This window comes from Thamnophis elegans, chromosome 1 (genome assembly GCF_009769535.1).
Source record: "Thamnophis elegans isolate rThaEle1 chromosome 1, rThaEle1.pri, whole genome shotgun sequence".
NCBI lineage: Eukaryota > Metazoa > Chordata > Lepidosauria > Squamata > Colubridae > Thamnophis > Thamnophis elegans.
In genome coordinates, this window is record NC_045541.1 from 79391367 (window position 1) to 79415497 (window position 24131).

The 24131-nt window shown below is 39.1% G+C and overlaps 1 protein-coding gene across 1 annotated transcript in view; it reads right to left on the reverse strand.

The window, feature by feature from the left end:
• Positions 1 to 16503, reverse strand: part of CTSD (cathepsin D) — a 34727-nt gene extending 18224 nt beyond the window's left edge. The window contains exons 1-2 of the mRNA XM_032221838.1: positions 16340 to 16503; positions 12757 to 12913 (exon numbers count right to left, since the gene is read on the reverse strand). Of these exons, the coding sequence (XP_032077729.1) occupies positions 12757 to 12913; positions 16340 to 16401 (219 nt within the window). The 5' untranslated portion in view covers positions 16402 to 16503. The remainder of the gene's footprint in view (positions 1 to 12756; positions 12914 to 16339) is intronic.
• Between the last annotated feature and the right edge of the window lie 7628 nt (positions 16504 to 24131).

Consider the following 24131-nt stretch of genomic DNA (forward strand, 5'->3'; position numbering starts at 1 on the left):
AACACAGCTGGCACATCATCTATCCTCTACAGGGAGTCCTCAAATTATGACCATTCATTTAATGATGGCACAAAATCAAAATTTGGGCACTTGGTAATTAGCCTGTATTTATGATGGTTGCACTGTCCCAGGGTCACATAATTGCTATTTAGCACCTTCTCAGGGAGCTTCCAACAAGCAAATTCAATGAGGAAAATCTGATTCACTTAAAGACTGTGGTGATTTATTTAAATGACCATAAAATCAGGCATGACTCATTTAATCATTGAATAGCTTAGCAATGTAAGTTTTGGTCCCAATTATGGTCATAAGTCAAGGAATACCTGTACTGAAAGTGCCACAATTGTTCTTGTGTATTCCTGCCAATCTGTAAAATTAATTAATGTAATTAAAAAATTAATTAAAATTAATACCAGCAATTTTAAAACTATGAATAGGAGTAAAAATATGCCTAAAAAAAACCTAAGAAGGAACAGAAATAAACAAAATGATAGATTTTGGATTTAGATGGTTTCCTTGAACCTCATATTTTGAGGCAAGAAATTCACTCACTTTCGTTCTTTCTTAATAAGACAGCCTTTCTCCCCTCAACTAAAGCTTTTCAATTATGTTAGACTCATATTCCCATAATTCCCATCCAAACAGATTAGATCCAAACAGCACTGCTGTGAATAAAACATAGGTTAGTCATTCTCAGGTGACATGAGCCAGATAACGAAGAGCAAGAGACTATAAGGAGGAGGTTTACATCTGACCATATGGACTATGCCAGAATACGAAAAATATTGCCAATGCCTGTGCTGGATAATCTGATGATTATCTATACAATAAAAAGATATTGCAAGAACTAATGTGTTTTCCCAAAAATATGACTGAAAATAAGGCCATGCCAGATGTTTGAGGTGGGCAAAAATATAACCCTTAAAAAAATATAACCAAGCCACAGGAGCCACGGAGGAAGGGGGGACAGGTGCTCGCACGGCTTGGCGCCTTAGGGATAGTGCTATGTCAGTGAGTGGCGCTCTGCCCAGCTGGAGAGGGGGGTTGCTGGGCAGCTGCTTGTGAGCGTTGTCACTTCATGGCTGCTCTGTTGCACTGCTGTGACAACACAACACAGACGTTCACCCCCAAGGCTGTGCCCGCATCCTCCCATCCCCACGCCAGACTCTTCGAGAGCCCACTCTCAAGAGAGCAGTCACCTGACAACCCCAAAACAATACCCCCCCCGTGCTGATAATAAGGCCAAGGCTATATTTTGGGGGTCAAAAGAAAATAAGACCCTGTCTTATTTTCAGGAAAACCTGGTAAATTTGGGGAAGCAAATGTTTGAGAATTCAAAAGACTGAGACAAGGAATCAAACTGTTCCTTTATTGATTTAAATCATAATAGCAAAATCGAAAGAGATGTTAACTAGTATAGTGGCAGAAATACTAGAAAATTTAGATGTGCTTCTTTGTTAGTCAAAAATAAGATCTAAAAGATAAAAATAAAAATGAGAAATGAAAAACCTAGTTTTTAAAACTGATGTAAGATGATAAAGATAGAATTAATCTGCATTGTTTGATGAAATTACAGTTGAAACTAAAACTGAGATATGGTTTTTGTTTTTTGGGTTCCTGTAAAAATATGAGATTAATCCAAGGAAGGAATTCCAATTATAAACCTGGAACTAAAACATGAATGGGAAGTTCATTTCAATGGCAACAATTAAAACACTTAAAAGCCATGTATTTTTCAGTGACAATGAACAGTTATGAAAACTGAACAATGATATAGGTGAGGAATGAGGTAGACGTCTTAAATTACGATTTTTTAAAACCTTCATTACAGTTACCACCGATTACAGGAACCAATTAGCGCTGGATGAAGTAAAATTGGCTATTCTCATAAAGCAATGATTGGCCATGTTTTGGCCATATGAGATGAGGAGAGATGAGAGAACAAGAGAAAACTATTATGATTGGTAAGATTGTGAGAAATAGACAGAGAGGGACACAATGGATAAAGTGGATAGATGAGATTAAATACATTACTGGAATGTCCTTGGAAGAGCTACAAGTTATTATTAGACACAGGCAAGTTAATAAGCATTTGTCCATGCAGTCACCAGATTTGATAGCCTCTAATCAACTATCATAATCTATTGCATAACCAAAAAAAAAAGCAAAACAAAAAACCCAGGGCTTCACAACACTTCAAATTCATAGGGAAAAAGGTTCTTTGGCTTATACTAGGGCACTGATGCCAGAGTTGCAAAACAATCCCAGGGAAAGATGCAAATCTGCTTTAAAGAATTATTAATTGCTATGTGTGCACCTACGTGTCTTCCGAAGTACTTATTTTTCTTTCAGATCTACAGCTCTGCCCATCCCTAGGGTACAAAAACCCTGTTATCAAGCTGTTAAATATATGGAGAAATAAAATGAAATTGAGATTTTTTTTATCCTTCTGTCTTAATTCAGCACTATTATTTAAGTTCCTTTGAATATGCACCACTTCAGAAAAGCACCAGAGAAGCAAGCATTTCAAATACATTTGAAAATCATTTCCCCAAATATGAATATCAGCTTCATCTTTCCCAGGTGACATTTCTAATATGTTCTAGCACTGCAAGTCAAATGTTGACTAAGCATGGCTGATTGTGAAAGAGCCTCATTATAGTATTTTCCCCTATGTGAACAACTGTGGGGGTGGGCTGGGTGTGGCTGAGATGAGAACACTATAATGAGGCTCTTTCAAACAGCTTCAGCAAGATTGCAAAAGTTAGTTTATTTAGCAACTACAGTGGTTTTTCAACAGCTTCAAAGGAAAGATTTGCTAAGAAATCACCTGTGGTTCCATGTTTTAGTAGACAACTTTTTCTACTTTTTGACAATTTTGTATCACAAAAAAATTCTTTTAGAGAAATATGAGTCATGATGGATCGATTGATATTGGCACTACTAATGCAGAAGGTTGATCTCTCACTGAAAGCTTGCTGAAGCAGATGTTCATCAAAGCCTCTCTCTGAAATAATCATTGTGGTTTAAGAGAGAATTGGATGGCATTATACACCCCACCTGTCCCTGGTCTGATAAAGATCTTTGGTCTCTGCTAAATGCAAATTTAATAAGTTCTTTGGGCTTCTAAACTGAGTTTTGATTACTTTGCACAAAGCAATGAGATATGGAACATGGAGCAAGTTAGTTGGATATTAAATGAGTTATGCAATGTAATATTGTACCATTTATTGAGGATACAAGTGGGAGAAGAACAGATTCCAGATTCATTATTCAACACATCTGAATGTAATTCTAAATTATATAATATTAATTCCTCATCAACTGAAGGAGCAATGGATTCTTTTTAAAGAATCCATATTTCCCATATGCTCAGAACTTGCTTCAAAGATTATCATTACAGTTAAATCTATGAAAATGTAGAAGACTCATGGTCAATGACTTTGGTCAATGATCGGTATAAAACATAGAGCAGATTTTTATCTCTTCTTTTATTAGAGGTTTATAGTGCAGCTTTCTCAAATCAATCCACTGCATTTAGTTTTAATAAAGCAATCACTGTTATTCCCAGATCAGGCAAATATTCTAGTATGCATTCAAACTATAAACCTATTTCCTTGATAAATTTGGAGACTGATTTTTACCAGCTACTTTGGCATACAGTATTTTTCCAGTTATAGTGCATTCGTCTTAGTCTAGGTTTATACAGGGCACTCAAGCTTTTGAGTTACATTTTTAATAAACATCCAGGTAGGTAAAGATGTGCTTACTTTTAATTCAAAATCTAAAACATACATGTTCTTGATAATATCCATATTATTTGGAATTTATTGAATATCAAGAAGATGTGAGAGTTGGCTAAAATTATATAGCATTAATAAGGTTGACTCAGCCTTCCATCCTACTGACGTGGGTAAAATGAGGACCCAGATTGTTGGGGTCAATATGCTGGCTTTGTAAACAGCTCAGAGAGGGCTGCTATTGCTATCGTTCCTATCACCCATCTCCTCCCACTTACGACTGTATGATTTTAACTTTGTTGCTTGTATCCTTATGGTTTCTATTCTATATTCTATTCTATTTATAATAATTTCCAGCATGACCTTTTTAAAATCCTGTGCTTATCAACTCTGAAGTTCTGAGGAAACTTGAATGCTATTGCATATATTTGTATTTTTATTTGCTGATTAGCTTAAAATTGGGTAAAGAATGAAAAATTAAGAGCCTCACCTATACAACTGAGAAGACAGATATAGTAAATACAAAGAAGATTGTTTCAATAGTTTACACCTTTCCATTCAATTCAAAAGTGTAGGCTTTTTTTAAACTAGGAGATTGAAACCACTTCAGCAAAGGAAAAGGAGCTACGTAAGTACATCACTTATCTTATTCGTATTTCAAATGATGGCATGTCAGCTAATCGGGTGTGGCAAACAGAGGGAAAAATGCTTTTTTTGGAGAAAGGTTAGTTTGTTATTACTTGTATTTAAATTGCATGTGATTTCTTAGTGCACTTCAGATTATGTTTGCCATTCTTCTGAAAAGCAAAGGTACAGAGAGCAATTTAGCAAGCTCTCCTTGACTTGACTTTCAAAGTTGCTTTCCTGTGTGTAATAAGAGCAAAGCTAGCTTGTTCTGCAATTCCCATGCTTGAACAATAGACAGATTGGGCATTTTCAGAGGATGCTGTGTGTTCATTCACCAAAGAATTGCCAAGGGGAAGGAGAAAGCTTTTACAACATGATGTCAGGATAGGTGTGGCTAATTCAGAAGGGAACTAATAATGTTTAAAATAATGTTTGTACTGGTAGCCTAAGTACAAAGCATTCTTCTGAACCTCAATGATGATCTGAAAAGACTCATAGGCAGATAGAGACTACGGCATGTGCATGTAGACCAAAACACCACATCAAAGCAAAGATGAATAATGAGACTCAAACATCATGTATTTGCTTCAATGCACAAGACATTCATTATGTAAAAAGCAATGTTTGCTATGCCTAGATGAAACATATGCAGATAAAAATAAAATTAATTAAGCATCAGAGATAATTTATTTTTTTAAATTTATTACAAAATTTATTTGCCATCTTGTTTCAAAGTTACTTAGAGATAATACTCATAGCCATCCCATAATACTCCCAAACATCATCCATCCCCCATTACAAATACCCTGTTTCCCTGAAAATAAGACCTTCACGGATAATAAGCCCAATTGGACTTTTGAGCACATGCGCTAAAATAATCCCTCCCCCAAAACTAACACCTCACCAAAAATATTGCAACACAGCAGCAGCCATGAGGTGACCACGCTCGCCGCCTCCTGCACCTCAATAATAATAAGACCTCCACGAAAATAAGGCCAAACACTTATTTCGGGGGTCAAAAGAAAATAAGACCCTGTCTTATTTTCGGGGAACCATGGTATTACACTGTTTTTAAAGGTACAGAACTGTAGATTACCTTTCAACCGAAACACTTCCTTGAGAAAAATGCAACACAAAGCAAAAATGTCAGCATCAAACCCACTTCTCCTAATTACCTGACAAGTTCCTGAAATACAATAGTGTCAAGATTTTCAGCATCCTTATAATTTTAAAACCAGGCAAGTATTGGAACAGCAATTATAATATATATATATATTATATTGCGTATATTGCATATATATATATATATAAAATTTTGTTCACAGCAAGTTGTATGGATGACTTGAACTCTTTTATTTCAAACTATTCTTGGCTGCATTAACTTTTGTTTGGTTTTTTGTTTAAATTGCTCTTCAAATATCTTGAAAGCCTTATGACTTGAATGGCAAATTTTTAAAAAAAAGTAGAAATGCAAGCCTGATCAGCCCTCTGTCTTATTCTCTCTAGAATCTCCACCCACTGGATGCATGAATAAGCAGAGGTTTTAGCAATGGGACGTAAAGAAATCTATGTGCACTATAAAGTACATGTGGATTTTGACAGCCTCCAGATCCTGTCGGTTGGGGAGATAAATTGCATTAGATCCTATGCAGATTCAAATGCGTCTGAAGAAGACCCAATTCCATTCTTGTAAATGAAGTATGACTGAAGAGCAAGTTGGTACTTGTTTTATATAAACATAATTGATAGTATGAGAAAGGAAGGAGTGTGAACATCTAATTTGTTCAGAACCTTAAGGCTACAAGAGGTTTTAACATGGCTTTGGAATACCATGACTAAGCTACTTTGTTTTATGCAAATAATAGCAGCATGAGATCTGCCATATAGTTGGATTGGCACTTTGAGGCACTTTTTATTTCTACGTACAGTATATGTCACAGAAAGTGTGCCAGATAGAGGAGTTTAGGCTGATGTTCCTTTTGTCCCTACAATGGCATTCATCCCAATTAACTTCACAGATGTCAACTCAATTATCTGAAAGCATTATGGGCTGGCCTATAAATTTACAAAAACAGATTGTGAAGATATGCTTCAAAACACTCGATGTAGGTATATTTATGTCTGAATATCATCTAAATCACTGTAAGTCTACCCTGGAAGTGTATCACCTCAAGAAGGTCTTCAAGTGAAGAGTTGGACTGTATATAATTGCCAAATGTGATTTAATATGCTACCTCCTTTTCCCCGTCCAAGCTAAAGACCAATTACCATATTTTTTGGAGTATAAGATGCATTGGAGTATAAAACGCACCAAGATTTTGAAGAGGCAAATTAAAAAAAAGATTTTGCACTCTGCAGAACTCCCGAACTCACGAAAAATGGCCCGTTTAAAAAAAAAAAAAGGACACGCATAGCCTTTAGGAGGTTCATAGAGTGCTCCTGGGGGCTGGGAGGGCAAAAACAAGCAAAAAATGGCCTGTTTTTCACTCATTTCTGCACTCACCAGCCCCTAGGAGCACTCTGAAAGCCTCCTAAAGGCTCTGCATGGCCATTTTTGCAAAGGCAGGGTTTTGGGAGGCCAAAAATGCTGTATTCAGTGCATAAGACACGCCCAGATTTTCACCCTCTTTTTTGAGGGAAAAAGGTGTTTTATACTCCAAAAAATATGTTACGTTTTTCCTAAAAAAAAAAAAATACGGAGCAGGAACATATTGAGCAATTTTACTTTGTACATTTCAACATCACACATAAAGCTTGATTAAACAATTCCATACCATTCTTGTAGAGCTCACTTGGATTTGGCAAACAAAATGACAAAAACACAAGAAATATGACAAGATGACAAGAAATATGTCTGATAAAATACAGGCAAGTCCTTGACTTCATTAAGCAACTGTTGAAAGTTACACCACCACTAAAAAAGGTGGCTTGCAACCATTCCTTGCACTGATGACCATCATACCATGCCCCCGATTCTGAGATAAAAGTTCACGCACTTGGCAACCAGCAAGTTCTCACAGTGGTTGGTGGATCTCAGTATTATGTATTTGCCATTTGCGATCTTCATAGCTACATGCAACAAGCAAAAACAATGGGGGAAGCTGGATTTGTTTAACAACTACATGATTCACAACAACCATGGCAAAAAAAAAAGGTTTTAAAATTGGGTGGGACTCACTTAATCCCTTTGTTTAGCAACTGAAATTGTAGCTGTAAGTCAAGGACTACCACAGGGGTAAACAACCCACGGCTCTGGAGCCACATGTGGCTTTTTCATCCCTCTGCTGCAGCTCCCCATCACTGGCCGGCACCACAATATTGATAGCAGGGGTTGTGGGGGGCGGGGGAGCACGGCACACCAGGAGATTCTATGCCAAAGGGAAGGTTTTCTGGTCAGCTCCACAATTGATAGGGCTTTTGGTTAGGATCGCTTCATATTTGTCAGACCAAGTCAAACTTAACTACGTGCTAATTTCCCGTGACATACTGTATGCTGAGGTAGGTTCTCCTTAGCACGTTGTTGCTTTGCTGTGTTGACTGAGAAGAGAGGATTTGATTGCATTTGAGCAAATGCTCCCCTTCTGTGGATTTCCCCCCCTTCAGGAGAAGAAGACTAGATGAGTCCGAAGAGGTCCCAGAAAAACGACAGAGGACCCCAAGTACTTCCAGTCAGGAAGACGAGTATCAAGCTCTGGTAAGCCCAACATTAAAGGTATACGTTGAGTTGCGTAGGAAGGCATGGAAAATGCTGAGTAACAGATCAGTTTATAACTACAAGCCCAAAGCCTTATAGAAGTGATCAAAATAGAATAAAGGACATTGCATTAGGAGAAGACTTTATGGTAGGGGAAGAGGCCTTCCGGTTGGCTCCAGAACTGAAAAGGGGGGGGGGGGCTTCTGGTTAGGACCTTTGTGGCTTTTTGAATGTTTAAGGTTGCCAACCTCTGTACTTAACTTTTCCAAATTGGAGGTACAGACCATTTCGATCCATAACAGATAATGGGGGTGGGGGAAGAGAGGGAGAGAAGAGACACATGCTTCATTTTTTTCCTAGGTTCCAGCCACACTGGCAGCTACTCATCTCTTCTCCCCAACACACTGCTGTTCTCCCATATGCCTCATAGGAATATGTGATGCTTTCAAAAGGAAGAGGAACCTCATCAACTTCACTGCAGTAGATATCCTTTTCCAGATCAAATAAGTGGCAGTTTCTATTTAACAGTTTATTGGAAAGCAGGCAGGCATCTCAGAAGCATAAGCAAAATCACCAGGAAAATGGCAACAACAGCTTAAAATTTAAGCTATATTTATAGAAGGGCAAAGCATAAGCCGAATAAGCAGTGGAAATGGGAACATTTTAGACTTCAAATTTTGTTTTTGAAAGATGACATCAGCCAAGTTACCAGACACTGTAGCAGATATAGACAGACTTTGACAGAGATTGACATGAGGAAACATGCAGAATATGGGTTTAAAAATAAAATCTCTCAACACCCAACCCTGAGCTTCTGGGCATTATTATCGCAAGAATAATGAAGAATGGTCTTCACTTCAATTTTGTGGTGCCTTAAGTCTCCCAGATCAAAAATGACTGGATTTCTTTAAATGCTATGATGTCAAACCCATAAGAGACCTATCAATACCACTAGAGTTTAATGGAAAGAATTCCCAATACAACCTTTTTCTCATATTAGGTGATCATAGCTTGGAACAGTATTTGGATTTCAACAGACAACCTGGCTGTTCCAGTATAACTGCAATTTCATAAGGACTCTCTCTGTAGCAGCTCCCCCCTCCAGCAAAGTAACATTAAGAGAGAACAATGATTTGCACTACATAGGATTTGACAACTGGGAGAGCAGGCATGGGAACTGGATGAAGGAAAACCAAGAATTATTATGTGGAAATGATAGGTTGAAAGAGCCAAGTTCAATTAAACCAATCCCTAGTGAATAAAGAACTTCAAAGCTGAAAAGACAGACATACTGGATATAAATCTACACCTATTATATCCTGACTGCAAAAATCTGGATGACTACTAGATGGCAGTCAAGTGTTATCAGTTTTCTGAATTTCTACGCTGCCATCTAGATTTTTGAAGAATAGATATGATTGGCCTGGATACATCAACAACTTGACTTGTGTTTCCTCCCAATAAACCCTACTGACTTCACTGGGACTTGGTCCAAGAAAGTACACTACAGTAGAACATCTGGTCACAACCATAATTCATTCCATAACCTTGGTTGCGAACCAATTTGGTTGTGACATGAACCTAATTTTGAAAATTTGGTGCTTACAAAAAAAAATGGTGCAGAAGGAGAAATTGGCTGTGGGAAAAAAGGGAATTTTTTGGTTGGAACCTGATTTGATCACGGTCAGAAGTATTCGTGACCAGAGGGTCTACTGTATTCATAGCAATCTGGGATACCCAAAAGTTATCAACTGAGATTCACTCAAGAATTGACCTCTTTCTAATGAAACAAGTGTGCCTGAAGTTGCTACTTTTGCCAATCATATAATTATTACATGCTACAATTTGAAGTCTTTTTTTTAAACTCAAAACTATAAAGATACCATTTACTGCTTGAAGAAATGCAGCAGTCAATTTTGTTTAAAGTTGTATATTACAAAGCAAAAAAAAAAAAAAATCCAATTGGTTGGAAATCCATCAAATGATGTCCTGCATTGTTAATTGCATTTTGCAAAACATAAATGTCTATCCTGAATTATTAAAAATATACATTCTGACTACTTTCTCCACTGGTTGCTATATTTTTATCAGACAGAAATCTGTTTATGGTTTGATAAAATGCCACATTTATAATATATTTGTATTTATATAATATATATCTGATTTTATTTATGCATAAAAGTTAGGAACCTGTTCCTCTGCAAAAGCTTGAAAGACTTGCTTCATAATGGAACTAATTACTGAAATTTCCTGATACTAACATGCCAAGTGTTCAGCATATTCTAATTCTGAAGCTCCTGCATGAAGCAGAGTGCTGGCCTCAGTGGTGGGTTGCAGGCAGTAAGTCCCGGTATGGGAGTACCGGAGTCTGCCTAGAGCACCGGATACTGTTCTGGTATGGTGCTCTGGAGAGTCCACCCACCTGCTCGAGCTCCTTATCTGTCTTTTAAGCCTTTGGCGCTTCCGCTCATGGCACATACAGCGCCTGCGCGATGCTCCATCAAGCAGCTGGAGCATCGCAGGCAGGTACAACGCATGTGTGTGCCATGCACATCCATGTGGGCGACGCCAGGCCCGTTCCAACCATACCGGTTTGAACAGGATCTGGAACCCAGCACTGGCTGGCCTGTAGGATATTCTCTCCAATTTGATAGCTTGACTTACAACCTCTTCTAAACCATGATCTAACTGCTTTGCTGAATAAACTACAATGGATGAGCTTCCATAGTAAGCTAAACTATGAACCATAATAACTATTTGCACAGCACATTAAGCCAAAACCAAATAAACCAATTATAGTTTAGTGTATTCTGTAAACTAGCCACCAATTCTATCCAACTCAAAGGATAGATTCCCATAAACTACAAGCCATAATGTGATTTCTTTGGGAGTGTCTGCTGTTTAAACCCAACCGCTATGGCTTATTCTACAAATGTTAGTTACAGTATGGCTTAATGTAACATTTAAATAGTCACACAAGTAAAATATATTTTAAAGAACATTAGTTGTCACATGTGGCTTATAGTTGCAGTCTCCAATCAAAGTGTTTATGAGCAAATTCCAATTACCATAATGAATAAACATTCACTTGTGAGGTGCTGAAAATGGTTTGTAGCAAGGTTTATACCAGGATTTAGTGTAACCAGGGTATTAGAAGATACCTTAGCTTAACATAATTTAGAAAACTGTTGTTGGTCTTATCCATATATCTATTTTTCCCCACTGATGAGTTCAATTATCATATGACTCAAAAGCATTCATAAACCATCTGAGATCTAATTAGTCCTAAGAAAAAATTATCATTAATAGAGAACCTGAATACAGTTTTCCTTTAACTATCGTCTTGATGGTAAACTTTGAGTTACATCTTTTGCTCAACAGGGATAAGGAAACTGGACAAATAAGCATAGAACAAAGAATATAGGAATTAAATAAATAAAAGAAAAAAAAAGATATGCAGTTATCGCAAAGAATATTTAAAAAGAAACTAAAGCAGAAACAGGGAGATACTGTTTACTGCAGCTACTCTTCCTTTTCATCTCGAGAAACAACAAGCATCATCAGTGCGACTTTCTTTGAACCTGGAAGAAATTAACAAGGAGTTATTATATTCCAGGTACAATATCCAAATATCAATGATGGTCTGCCTATTTTCTGTCAGGAACTAAATTAGAATTCCAGCTGTAAATCTGTATTAAGAAGATATAAGCGCACATACTTTATAAGCCCATACTTTTCTGATCAAGTGAAAACCACAGCAGTGGTGCCAAAATGAGAGAGAATTAAAAAAAAAAGGATTTTACACACAGGAAATTTGCACTAGGTGTTCTACTTTGGGCCCAGGTTTCTCTCATTCTTAACTTCAGCCATTCCACTACATCACTTCTCTTTCCAATTGAAGTATCTTTTGAGAGAATGGATTTTGATTCCCGAATGTCAGAAACATAAGAGTCCATATCCATTCTGATGACTTGATTACTACATACTTCTCCTACACACACTGTTCTTCATTTCAATAGCATCTTTGGCCCAAAGCAAATCATAAACTTGTCTCCCAAGTAGATGTGAGTCCCTCCCCCTCTCCCCCGCCCAGAAAACTAGCCTGAAATATTCCCACAAAATGTTTCTGTGGGAATACTTTTCATCAGGAAGTGACATACGTTGGGATTTATGAGACAGTAGGGTGGATGGCCCACATTCCAAATTTGCCTAAAGGAATGATGCTGAGCATGCGTATCATGAGCTATGAAATATTAGCTGCTGGCTGTTCTCAAACTGAAGCGCAAATCACCTAACCATTAGAGGTAGTTGGGCAATGGAAGGACATTAACTGGCCTACATAGGCATTAAGACTTATTAATCCAGCATTCTATGTCACACAGTAGCCAATCAGATGCATCCAGGAAGCTCAAGAAGTTGATAAACCTCTTTTACCGCTGCACATTAGCCACGGGTATATATTAAACTTATATGCCACCCATCTCACTATCCAAAGTATGGATAGTATTTGAAGTATGCTGTCCATGAAGAAGGAGTAAGTGTACAGTTCTTAATACTGGCAGTTGTTGGTGTATTTCTACAGCCCATTAATTTGCCTAGTCTCATTTACTCTGATATCACATTGATTCTTCTCATAGCTAAAAGACCAAAACCTATAAAGCTGATAAAAGATGAGGAAACTGCCACCCTACTTACATCCATGTAATTCTTCAGAGCCTCTGGGGTAGGTATTTCTGCACCGGGACCCCCAAATTTATACTTCAGCATTTGTCCCAACTCAATCAAGTCTTGGATATTGGTCCCATATTCATTGTAGATGCTACGCATGGAAGGAAATTTCTTCAGAGGGATTCTGTTCAGGAGAAATTATCAAGCAACAACAAAAAGAAACATGTATTAGCCAGCAATTTCCCTTGATATTCTCTTTTTCCTGAAATTCTTCAGGAAGAATCAGTTTAGGTTAACATTCACAGCACAAAATATGTTTTTAAGTACAAGTAGTCCTCAATTTACAATTTGAAGTTACAACAGCATTGGAAAAAAGTGACTAGGAACTGGTCTTCACACAACAGTCACAGCATCCCCATGGTCACATGATCAAATCTGGGAGCTTGGCAACTGACATGTATTTCCAATGGTTGCTGCATGCCATTAAGCTGGAGTCACTTAATAACCATGTCCATTGCAGCAATTTGCTTAACAACCGTAGCACAAAAGGACATAGAATTGGGCCCGACTCACTTAATGACCTTACTTAGCAATAAAAATTCTGATGCCAATTGTGCTGGTAATCCAAGGACAACCCACAGAATAGAAGTAATAGTTTTCATTTTTTATCTAAACCTAACCATCAAATTCAGTTTGTCTAGTAGATGCATTCCCCACCAGGATTTACTGGCATGGATCTTGTGAAGTTAATGGAGCCTTGCTAGTTTACCCTGCAGTAATTATGGGAACCTCCCTACAGATCAGGGTTTCAAAGCTTCATTACTCCCTTTTATTAACCTGTATTTGTTAAAAGGCCAACCTCTGAAAGCTTCCCATGTTAGCTCTAATTACTTTGGACTGACATCTTTAATCTGTTAAATGTCACTTTAAAGTTAATACATTACTTGGAAGGATGAAATTCCTGAAACATCAAAAATATGCATTATCTAAAGACCAAAATGCATCCTCCTGACCTACAATCTGTTTCATGTTATGCTTAACCCTCATGTCAAAATCAGAGCTATATATGTTATACCACGTATACAATATCAAGCCAGAAAGAATTACCAACAGGTTTAACAAGTTTAAAAGATAGAGAAATCAAGTTGTCTTTATGGTGTTGAGAAAATAGGGGGAAGGAGGGGGGAGGTAGGGAAGAGTTTTAGTAAAGTGGTATTATTCACATTTTAAAATGCAGGTACACTCCTCAATGAAAGAAGCCCAGAAGTAAATTGAAGTAATTTTAGTCATTTATTCTGTACAGTAGTCAATATATGTTCAAAGGTAAGTAAATTCAATGGTGCTTAATCTCATAAATGAGAATCAGGCTGCAGCTTTAATTACTACATTTACTCCTGCTGGTTTTTCATTTGTGTCAGCAAGTTCCAATGACACTGCCTTTTGAAATCAGGTACAGAAACTTCATGCGATATTGGAAGCCAGCCATTATATGTTGCCTTCAATCTGGGCCCTGTATCCAGACTATCCCTTTCTCTAGCAAGTAGGAAAAGATTTTGAAAAGTAGATGCTATCATCATCACAATCTCACTATGCTTCTTTCTGAAAGCAGCCAATTGTCTAGGCCTATTGGAGACTTTGGGGAAAGAAGAATATTCTTCTTTCCCAATCAGTACTAATGCTAACTATCTGACTGGTATTAAAAAAAACCCTGCTCAATTATCAAAATAAGGATTTGGGGTTTCTTATTAGAAGAAAGAAAACACATGCATCAAATACTGGGTGCTTGTGCTTAATCACAGAATACATTAATTTTCAACTTTAGTATTTCACTCAAATTACATTATGATGTTTAAATAAAATGCCAGTTGTTAAGGTTTTAAAAACATAACAAACCAGCATGGTTATCTCATTCCTGGACCGCCACGTCAGCCTACAATGATGTATTAGGCTGAAAAGTAAAATTGAATTAGATGTAAAAGAAATAAACAGTCTCATATCAGCGACAGAGTATGTTCCTAATTCCTGCAGACAGCAAGGAAGAGTTATAGACTCTGCTCAGGGTGACCTTTCTCGCCAATGGAGATGCCTAAATATAACTTAACTGTGCTGTTAGCTTTTCAACTCACATCTGCAGAATTAGGGTGAAGAATTAGGCTCTTTCCTATATTCTAAGAAATAACTCTGCACTTTAAAAAGTTATAAACTGAAGTATTAGCTTTATGGAATATCTGAGCATAGTTATATTATTCATCTGACCAGCATGGATCTCAACATTACCAGACACATAGGCAGTACTTTCTACTATTAAAATGCACCACCACCAAAGTAATATGATTGTGTTAATTTTTAGAATAATGCTATCTTTAATATGGGTTGTCTGATGCATATATAAAAATAAGAAAATATGTGATACAAGGGAGGGGAACTATTTTGAGGCAGTTGGGGTTAGAAGTGTGTTTTTAAAATGAAATTTATCTTTACAGATCCAATCAGTAGGCAGCTACCAGAGAACTTGTACTATTCACTTGGACTGTTCCTCTTGCCATTTTTCGGATGAACTAAATTAATTGCTGCTCAAAAATTAAATTCTCTCCCCGCCCAAATGAAAGACAAGAATCTTTTAATTTTTATGCAATTCAAGTTTTGCATCCTTTTTCATCCTGAAACCACAAACTAGAGAAACAATGTCCATCAGATCACAACTTGGAAACTATTGAAAAAGTGCACATGAATACTGGGCAAATGTTTCCTTTCCCATCCCCAAGTGTCCAATAGGGGAAAAAATCAATGTATTAGATGATGGCTGACTTTTGGAAAATTTCAGAAGCATTTTATCAAGTAAAGTGCATGGGTGCATGAGTCAGAAGATGAGAAACAAGTGTTCAAAGGCCACAAAGTGAAAAAAAAATACAACAGAAACTGGAAACAAGATCTTTCATGCCATAGACATCATTAACAGCCTGCTTACAATATTAACATAACCAATGCTTTTTTTAAAAAAATTAGAACCAACTTTTGCAACCTGGTGCCCTCTAGAAAGGTTGGTCTTTAATTTGCTATCACAAGACAGACCATCGGAGAAGGTTATAAATTATAGTTAAAAGAGTCCTTGGGCAGGTTTCCTCAATATTTTTAGCTTAGATCAAGTATATTGAGAATCGATCTGAATTTTCAGAAGCAGGGGTACAGTTCTGAAAGAAGTCGGCAGTAAGGAAGATGAGCCGCCGATTCCAGACCACCCCAGTTTCCTTTCAAACAAAGTGTCCACATTTAAGCCCGCTCAGAAAAAAAAAATAACCTTTTTTTACTTCTTCAACAGAGCATCCAACCCAGAGGATGCGATCAGGCTCTTCTCATTCCAATCAATCGATGCCTAAGGGTGGGCAAAAATCAAAACACGATGGCTGCTTTTAGGCATACCTTCCCAGAGGAATGAAAGTATCCAGAAGGGCATAAACGGTGTCCACAACAACGGAGGCCACAACAATGGAGTCCATGCCTTGCAAAATGCAGCCTCGGTTTCTTTAAGCTCCCAAGTCTGTTTGCAAAGCTACCAACCCCACCCTCCCACTCGGGGGTCCTTTAGCACCAAAAGAAAGCCGATCCTCACCTGATCAGCGCCGAACAAGCAGCCACCAGAGAGGCGAACAATATTAAATCGCGAAGCCCCATCTTAGCAAGATCGAGCTAGACCAACCGAGCAAAACACGACCCGGGATCTGCTGAAGATGACTGAGCAGCCGAACCGCGTGATTCCTTTATCAGCTGACCGAGCCACCCTTTGCAACTCCGGAGCATGTGATCGGGAAGGAGGCGGGGCTGGATTTAACCCTTTAGTTAGCCGGTCTCAGAGCCGGGAGGGGATATAGAGTAATTTCACCGCCGTCGGGAAAGGTTGGCGCTGCTGAATGCTGAGCGTGCCCGCACACCTCCTTTGGGCAACCGGCTGGGTGGGTGCTGAGAAGGGCATTCTGTGTGGAGCACGCCCACGCTGAAAACTCAGTCCCGTATGACTCAGGGACTGGCAGCAACCCGTTTAGCGAGAAACGAATCCTTTTACAGTGGCTTCTTCGGGGTTATCGTTTTGCCACTCTTGAGTGCCCCTTCATTCACACGTGGTATTACACGCTGTTCTACACGTATATTTCACCATGTTGTTGCTGGGTGACTTCATCATCCAGCCAAGGTGTTGGGGAAAGAAGGAATTCCGTCACCACTAGCCATGAGTTATGAACAAGAGCCCTAAAAGTTTGTTCAGTGGGATTAAGTACTCCCTGGGGTTTGGATCACAGGGTTCAAGCAGTAGCCAAGAAGCTAGGATGAGGTACAGCTAGGCATGTGAGGAGTTTTCCTCAAAGACTTCTTGAAGCTGCAGCTGTCTCCTCAATTCCATTGTTAAGTTTGCTCACTAGTTATTGTTTAGCTCACTGTTTTCAAGCTTGGCAATTTTAAGATGTGTGAACTTCAACCCCCGGAATTTTGCAGCCAGCATACTAGCTGAAGAATTCTGGGGGTTGAAGTCCACACAACTTAAAAGTTGCCAAGCTTGAAAAACATTGGTTTAGCTCAGGGGATTAATTAGATGCAAATTAACAATAATAATCCTGAGTGGGGACAACTCCAGATATGATGTGATAAACACATCATCTGCCTGGTGTCTTTCTCTTTTGGAGATCTCACCTGCTCATGGGGCACACAAGACTACCACAGAGGGTATTTGCTCTACATCTGGAATTTTACAGGCCTGGTATGAAAACACATTAGTGACTAGTTCAACTGGAGTCAAAGGAGCTTCAATTGATTGACACACCACTTTATAATTTCCCTTAATTATTTTCATCAATGCAGGAAAACGTTAAGGAGAGGCTGAAGCCAGCAACTGTAGAATCCTAAAAATGAGTTTTTCTCAAACTTGGGAATTATAATTAATAGAAAGGTCAAATTATTTTCATCTGTCTTTCAGCCCTGGCTTTAGTAACGTTATTTGCACTTCAAGTAGAAGTATTTGACAATGATAATGCTAACATGCCACTCCAGGGGGACATGAATACAGTTTGCTGTGACAGCATTGTCATTGAACTGAGATAAGTACTTACTATCCCATAGTCCTTTGCAACAATTTAGGGAGGGTTCATCATTTTTCCTTTCAAAAAATATTTCTGCTCAATTCTGTCTGCTTAGAAGACAGTGTTGTATTTTATTGAATACCCTAAATAATTGTGATCATTATTTGAGGCACATGGTCTATTTTAGTCTCTCTTTTTCTTTTACTACGTTCATCTTGTCCCCAGCCCATGACTGAGATCATGTTAAATTGTTATTACTTGTTCTAGAATTATAGTAGTATTTTTCTTCTTATTGTGACACTGCCCAAGGACAAGCTTAAGGTGAGGCCAGTACTGCAAGTCCATTTTGATGTCATTCTAAAGTTCCTCCTAATGAGAGATTGGAAAGAGAACTAATTGAATGTGAATCTTCAAAAAAGAATCCGAAGTAATGCAGGAAATTATAGGGTGGTTAACAGTATTTGCTCTAAGCAAATTAATGAAAACACTTTTATGATATTGGAAAATGTACAGGTTTTACAGAATGTGAGGAGAAACAGTGTCTTATAGATTCATTCTGAAATAAACAATTTTCACTTAAGGTTTTCAAAAAAAATTAGTAGGACATACTCCAGAATTCATGAAAGCAGATTGGGTGGTGGTTCTCTTTTGTTTTATGGGAAAATAATCGCAAATGACTAAAAACTAGGAGACTTCCATAATAGTATTTCATAACATCAGGATTTCATGATCATTCCTAATGATGGTGTTCGACTGAATGTATTGTTCATGATATGATAATAGATTAAAGTTTATTAATCCAAGGATGACACAGCATGGATGCCTAAGGGGCATTCTGTAAATATCAGAGCTATAATTTGGATATTATGGGTTCCCAAAATAAGCAATACCATTCAAATATCACAACAAATGTGACAATTTCTGGAGAACCAATCAGGTCTGTTGAATATAACTAAAATTATACCCTAAGATGTTGAATCCTTGAGAAATGAGCACAGAATTGTGACAGACTTTATATCAAAATGTATTTTATTCTTTATACTTGTTCAGTGGTAGGTTCCAGATCCCATACCAACTAGTACGGTTGGAATGGGCCCGCCGTCGTCCACATGCACATGTGCAGCACATGCATGCATCCTATTGTCCAGCGATGCCTCAGTGAGTCTCCACGACGCTCCAGCTGCTCAGCGAAGCATCACGCAGGCGCTGTATGCACTGTGCGCGGAAGCGTTGAAGACTTTAAAGACATATAAAGAGCGAGGGCGGGTGGGTGGGCCCTCCGGAGCACCGGGCAGGCTCCGGTACGCTCGTACCAGGGCGTACCGCCTGCAACCCACCACTGTACTGCTTCCATCTTCCTTAAAACATTAACAGAATCCACAATGGACTGAGAATCAGAGTCTCCATTAGATAATTGACAGTCAAGCTGAAAATCAGTTAATCGAGTAAAAATAGCAAACGGGAAAAATTTTACTCAAATTTTCTCAAGCCCCCAAATGAATTACCCAGATATAATCCACATATCAAAGGATAAAATCTAGCAATACTAATAGAGTTAATTAAATTCGGCTTCCCAGTGGAATTGCATTTTCACAAGAATAAACATCATAGATGACATACATGCCCCTCCAGTATCACCCTAGAATCAGCACAAAGACACACTTCCATACTCAGGACAAACTCCCCTATAAAGCTGTGTCACTATACTCCATTTCTCATTTCATTTTTTAATGCTTGGGCAACCCCAGCTCAAGTTGGAACCCCAAATTATTCTTCTGACAGAATTCCGGAAAACTAGAATTTCTCCGAACCCTGAACCTAGGGTGCTACTGCTGCAAAATTCTTGGGCAAAAGTGAGCTCCCAACTTTATTCTTTCTGTCCCCACTACCAAAATGGTTGGCATGTAAAAGAGAAAAGCTAGAGTTAAAAAATGGAATTGGCTAGTTCTAACTTAAGGCAAAGGTAAAGGTTCCCCTCGCACATATGTGATAGTCGTTCCCGACTCTAGGGGATGGTGCGCCTCTCTGTTTCAAAGCCAAAGAGCCAGCGCTGTCCGAAGATGTCTCCGTGGTCATGTGGCTGGCATGACTAAACACTGAAGGCGCACGGAACGCTGTTTCCTTCCTACCAAAGGTGGGTCCTGATTTTTCTACTTGCACTTTTACATGCTTTTGAACTGCTAGGTTGGCAGAAGCTGGGACAAGTATCGGGAGCTCACTCCATTATGCGGTGCTAGGGATTCGAACCACCAAACTGCCAACCTTTCTGATCGACAACCTCAGTGTCTTAACCACTGAGTCACTGTGACCCTTTAGTCCTAATATATTATAAGCTAAATCCAAACTTCACAAGGAGGTTGCATTTAGATTCAGTGAGTTCAAGAAGTCAAAGGACAAAGAACTAGTTTTTACTAGCTTCTGAGGTTCACTATTATCACAGGTTCGAATGCCCGTAAATATTTTATTTGTCATATGTTTCATAATGACCAGCATAAATATACAGATTACTTCTGAATCATATCAAGGGACTATCTAATTAGGCATATGCTTCCCACAGCTGTAACCTGCTGGGAAGCCGTCAAGTAGGACATGAATGCAACAACACCCTCTCATTTATGTTACCAGCAACTGCTACTGGGAAGCATTCGCCTTCCCACACTGAAAGAAATCCATTTGAACCCACCCTTTTAATTTGCTGGAATAATCCCTGCTAAGGTCATAGCCAGGCATGAAGCCAGACAGCCTGGAAGTGCTAAAGTACCTGTACCATAAGCTGCATATATGCCGTAGCCATGCTGCTCTCCAAATTGTCCCCAATTCAGGGGTGGCCTGCTACAGGTTCACCCAGGTTCGGGAGAACCTGTAGTTTACATTATGGCTGGTTCAGAGAACCACCTAATCCCATCCCTGGCTGACCCATCTACCCCACCCCACCTCTCCCACCTTGCCCTGCCCCTCCCAGGAGTCTCCATGCGGCCCATTTTGGATGCGAGGTAAGTGCAGGGCCTGTGCGGAGGTTCAGGGAGGGGTGAAAACAGGCCTCCCAGAAGGACTCCGGAGCCTAGGGGAGGCAGTTTTTGACCTTCCAGAGGCTCGAGGAGAACCTCTTGAACCTGGGCAAGGTGAACATCACCACCCCTGCAGTGGTGCAGAAGCCTGAGTAGGCCATGCCCACCACGCCCACACCCACCCAGCAACCAGACAGAGAAACCGTTGCTGAAATTTTTGAATTTCAAAATTCAAAACCCCCTGCCACTGTTGAATCTTTTATTTCAATGTAAACATAAAGGGAGGTAAAATTAAAATCAAAGCTTTATTTTTGTGGATTGTTTAGCAATGAATACATATTTGCACTTTAGGGTTTAAAGACTGTTGCTTCTGCCACAAATGCAAAGAAAAATCTGAATTGGTCTCAGATTTTGACATCCCCAATGTATCTGACAGGGAGACAAATCAAACGCATCGTCCAGCTTTTCTGCATCTTGGGTAGTCCAGATCCTGCTTCTACCCATACACAAGTTCTAAATTATCCATGTAATTAGTGATCACCTGGTCACAATTGGCATGTAGCAACTGAGAGTAAATAATAATGTAATCTGTAGGTCTTAATTACAAGGCAGCTTTGATTCTTCCAAATACAAATGTCTAAATAGTTCTTGTGGCCTAGTTCAGCAAATAATAGTGAGCCAGCTTTGTTCCACTGATATAAGAAAAGTGCTAAGGAGTTTATTGCAGCTGTTTCTGGGACAGCTGGCTTAAGAAGACAGAAAGTTTCATGTGATGAAGGATTAGATGAAGGAGTGAACAGGCATTGGCAGGAGAAAGAGAGAGAGAGACTGATGATTTGAACTTGGAAGAGACTGTGCAAGGGCTAAGTGATTTGGTTTGAAAGTTTGAAAGAAGGTTGGGACGGTAGAGGGTTCACATATAAGCAGTCAAGAGTTAGAAGGGAATCTCTTGGTCACTTATTTTATAAAAGGCAATTCGGCCCAGGTGGCAAGAAATTGGAAAGGAGCATTTTCATCATTCAAAGAGACTCTGCCATAATTAGAACATAGAAGAACCATAAGGCTGGAAGGGACCTCGGAGGTCTTCTAGTCCAAACCAAGGCAGGAGACCTTATATCATCCTAGTCAAATGGTTGTCCAGTCTAATGTTGAAAACCTTCAGGGAAGCTCCTAGAAGCAATTATTCCCACCATCAGAAAACTTCTTACTTTCAGGTTGGATCTCTCTTTAATAAGCTTCCACCCATTACTTCTCGTCCTGCCCTCTGGAGCTTTGTAGAATAAGTCAATGATCCCTTCTCTGTGACAGTTCCTTAAATAATGACAATGATCATGTGCCCCCCCCCCAATCAATCTCTTTGATAGCCTTGACATACCTAGCTCCCTCAACCATTCATCGTATGATTTAGCCTCCAGACCCATTATCTTCGTTGCTCTTCTCTGTACTCTTTCTAAGGTCTCAACATCTTTTTTTGTATTGTGGTGACCAGAAATGTACACAGTACTCTAAGTGTAGTCTCACGAGTGCAGTGTATAATGCAGCATTCCAATCCCAGGGTAGTCAACTTACATCTAAGCCAAATATCTGGTTTCTTATGTAGTTCTATGACATTGCCTGCATCTCATCCCCAGCCCATGAATGAGACAGGTTTAGGGTTAGGGTTAGGGTAGCATTTTCTGTTGTGGCCCGCCAACGGCCAGCAGAGCTGGCAGCAGATTTAGATAGCGAGGAGGTTGGGGAGGAACATGCGCCTGGAGTCTGGGGAAGGCTCTGATGTGGGCTCTGTGTCAGAAGCAGAGGGACGGCCAGAGTCATATGCCAGTTATCAGCTGCCTTCAGTCAGACATCAGTGAGGCAGATAAACAGCTGGAGCCTGTTCCCAGTGTGTGCATGCTCAGAGTTGCCAGACAAAGGGAACAGCTAAAGAACAGGGGTTGACTTGGGAGTAAGGTGGACAATGAATGGCCCCTCCCAGAGGAAATAAAAGAGGAGCGAAAGGGGAGTGGAGTTTTTGCAGGAGACAGTTTGCTTAATTGGTTCGTGACCCTTCGAGACTCCTTGTCAAATTTTACAGATATTGGCATGTCAGCTGTCCAAACCAGATAAGATCTGTGACTGTACATCCTCCCTTGAAAGACTTTGGTGGATGTGAATGAGCCAAATTCACAGTAAATTAATAAAAGGGGCTTTTGTCGGAACAAGGAGTTTGTTTCATGTCCTTGGGTAGCCTAGGTCAGAACATTTTCCTTTAATGTGACAGCATCCAGGGACATTTCACTATTGAGTGGTAGATGCCATCTGAGAGGTGCTTATTGATCTCTGGCCTTGGTTAGCTTTATTCCTCGCCATTCTGCTCTTATCACTTTAAAGCACGGGTCATATGAATTGAATGGAAAGATATTTTTCTGGGTTTTGAAATACTGTGATGGTAAAATGGTGTAAGAGTTAACCAGCAAAAATGTAAGAGCAAAGTAACTGTGAAATTTTAAGAACCTGGTAGAAAAGGAAGGAAAGAGAAATCCTAAATACAATTTATAATTCAGCTCCTTGTGTAATTTTATTTAGACATTTTATTCAGGTTGAGTTACAACAGAACAGGATGTAGGAGAAAATACACAGAATGGATACTAATCATGCCGGGCAGAGTTCCATGGCTACACACATGCCCAGTTCCTGTAGTAGTGCTATGATTGATGGATGTTTTTCTGCCAGAAATTGTCAGACTGAAGAAGGAGGGCAGAAAAGGCACAGGAATCAAGCAATCAATTGTCCTGCTATGAGAAGCACACACATTACATTGGACAACAAAGGTTTTGCTTCAGAGATTTTTGGCTGCTAATCACAACAATAACCTTTAGTTTAACTTATCACAGACAGTTTCATATAAATCTACTTTTATACGATGGCAATTGTGTAGTACCCGTTGGCTATGCAAGAACATACAAAAACATGGAATTGTTTTTAAAGCACATCCAGTACACCAAGTACAACTGGAATATCTGTGGAGATCTAAAAGTAGTGGCTCTGCTCCTGGGAATACAGGTATACCAAGTATTGCTTGTTACATATGCAACTGGGACAACCATGCAAGAGAATTGCATTACATTAAAAAGAAATGGCCACTCTGAAAGACTTTGGTTCCAGAACAGGAAAACTTGGCATATGACCCACTTGTTGACCTGACAAAGATATCTTTCCTTCCACTTCACATAAAACTCAGACTGATGGAAAGTTTTATGAAAGCGATGAACAAGGATGGTGAAAATTTTTGTTCTTTGGGGAGATACATTTCCAAGAATTAAGGAAGACATTTTTGTTAGTCCACAGA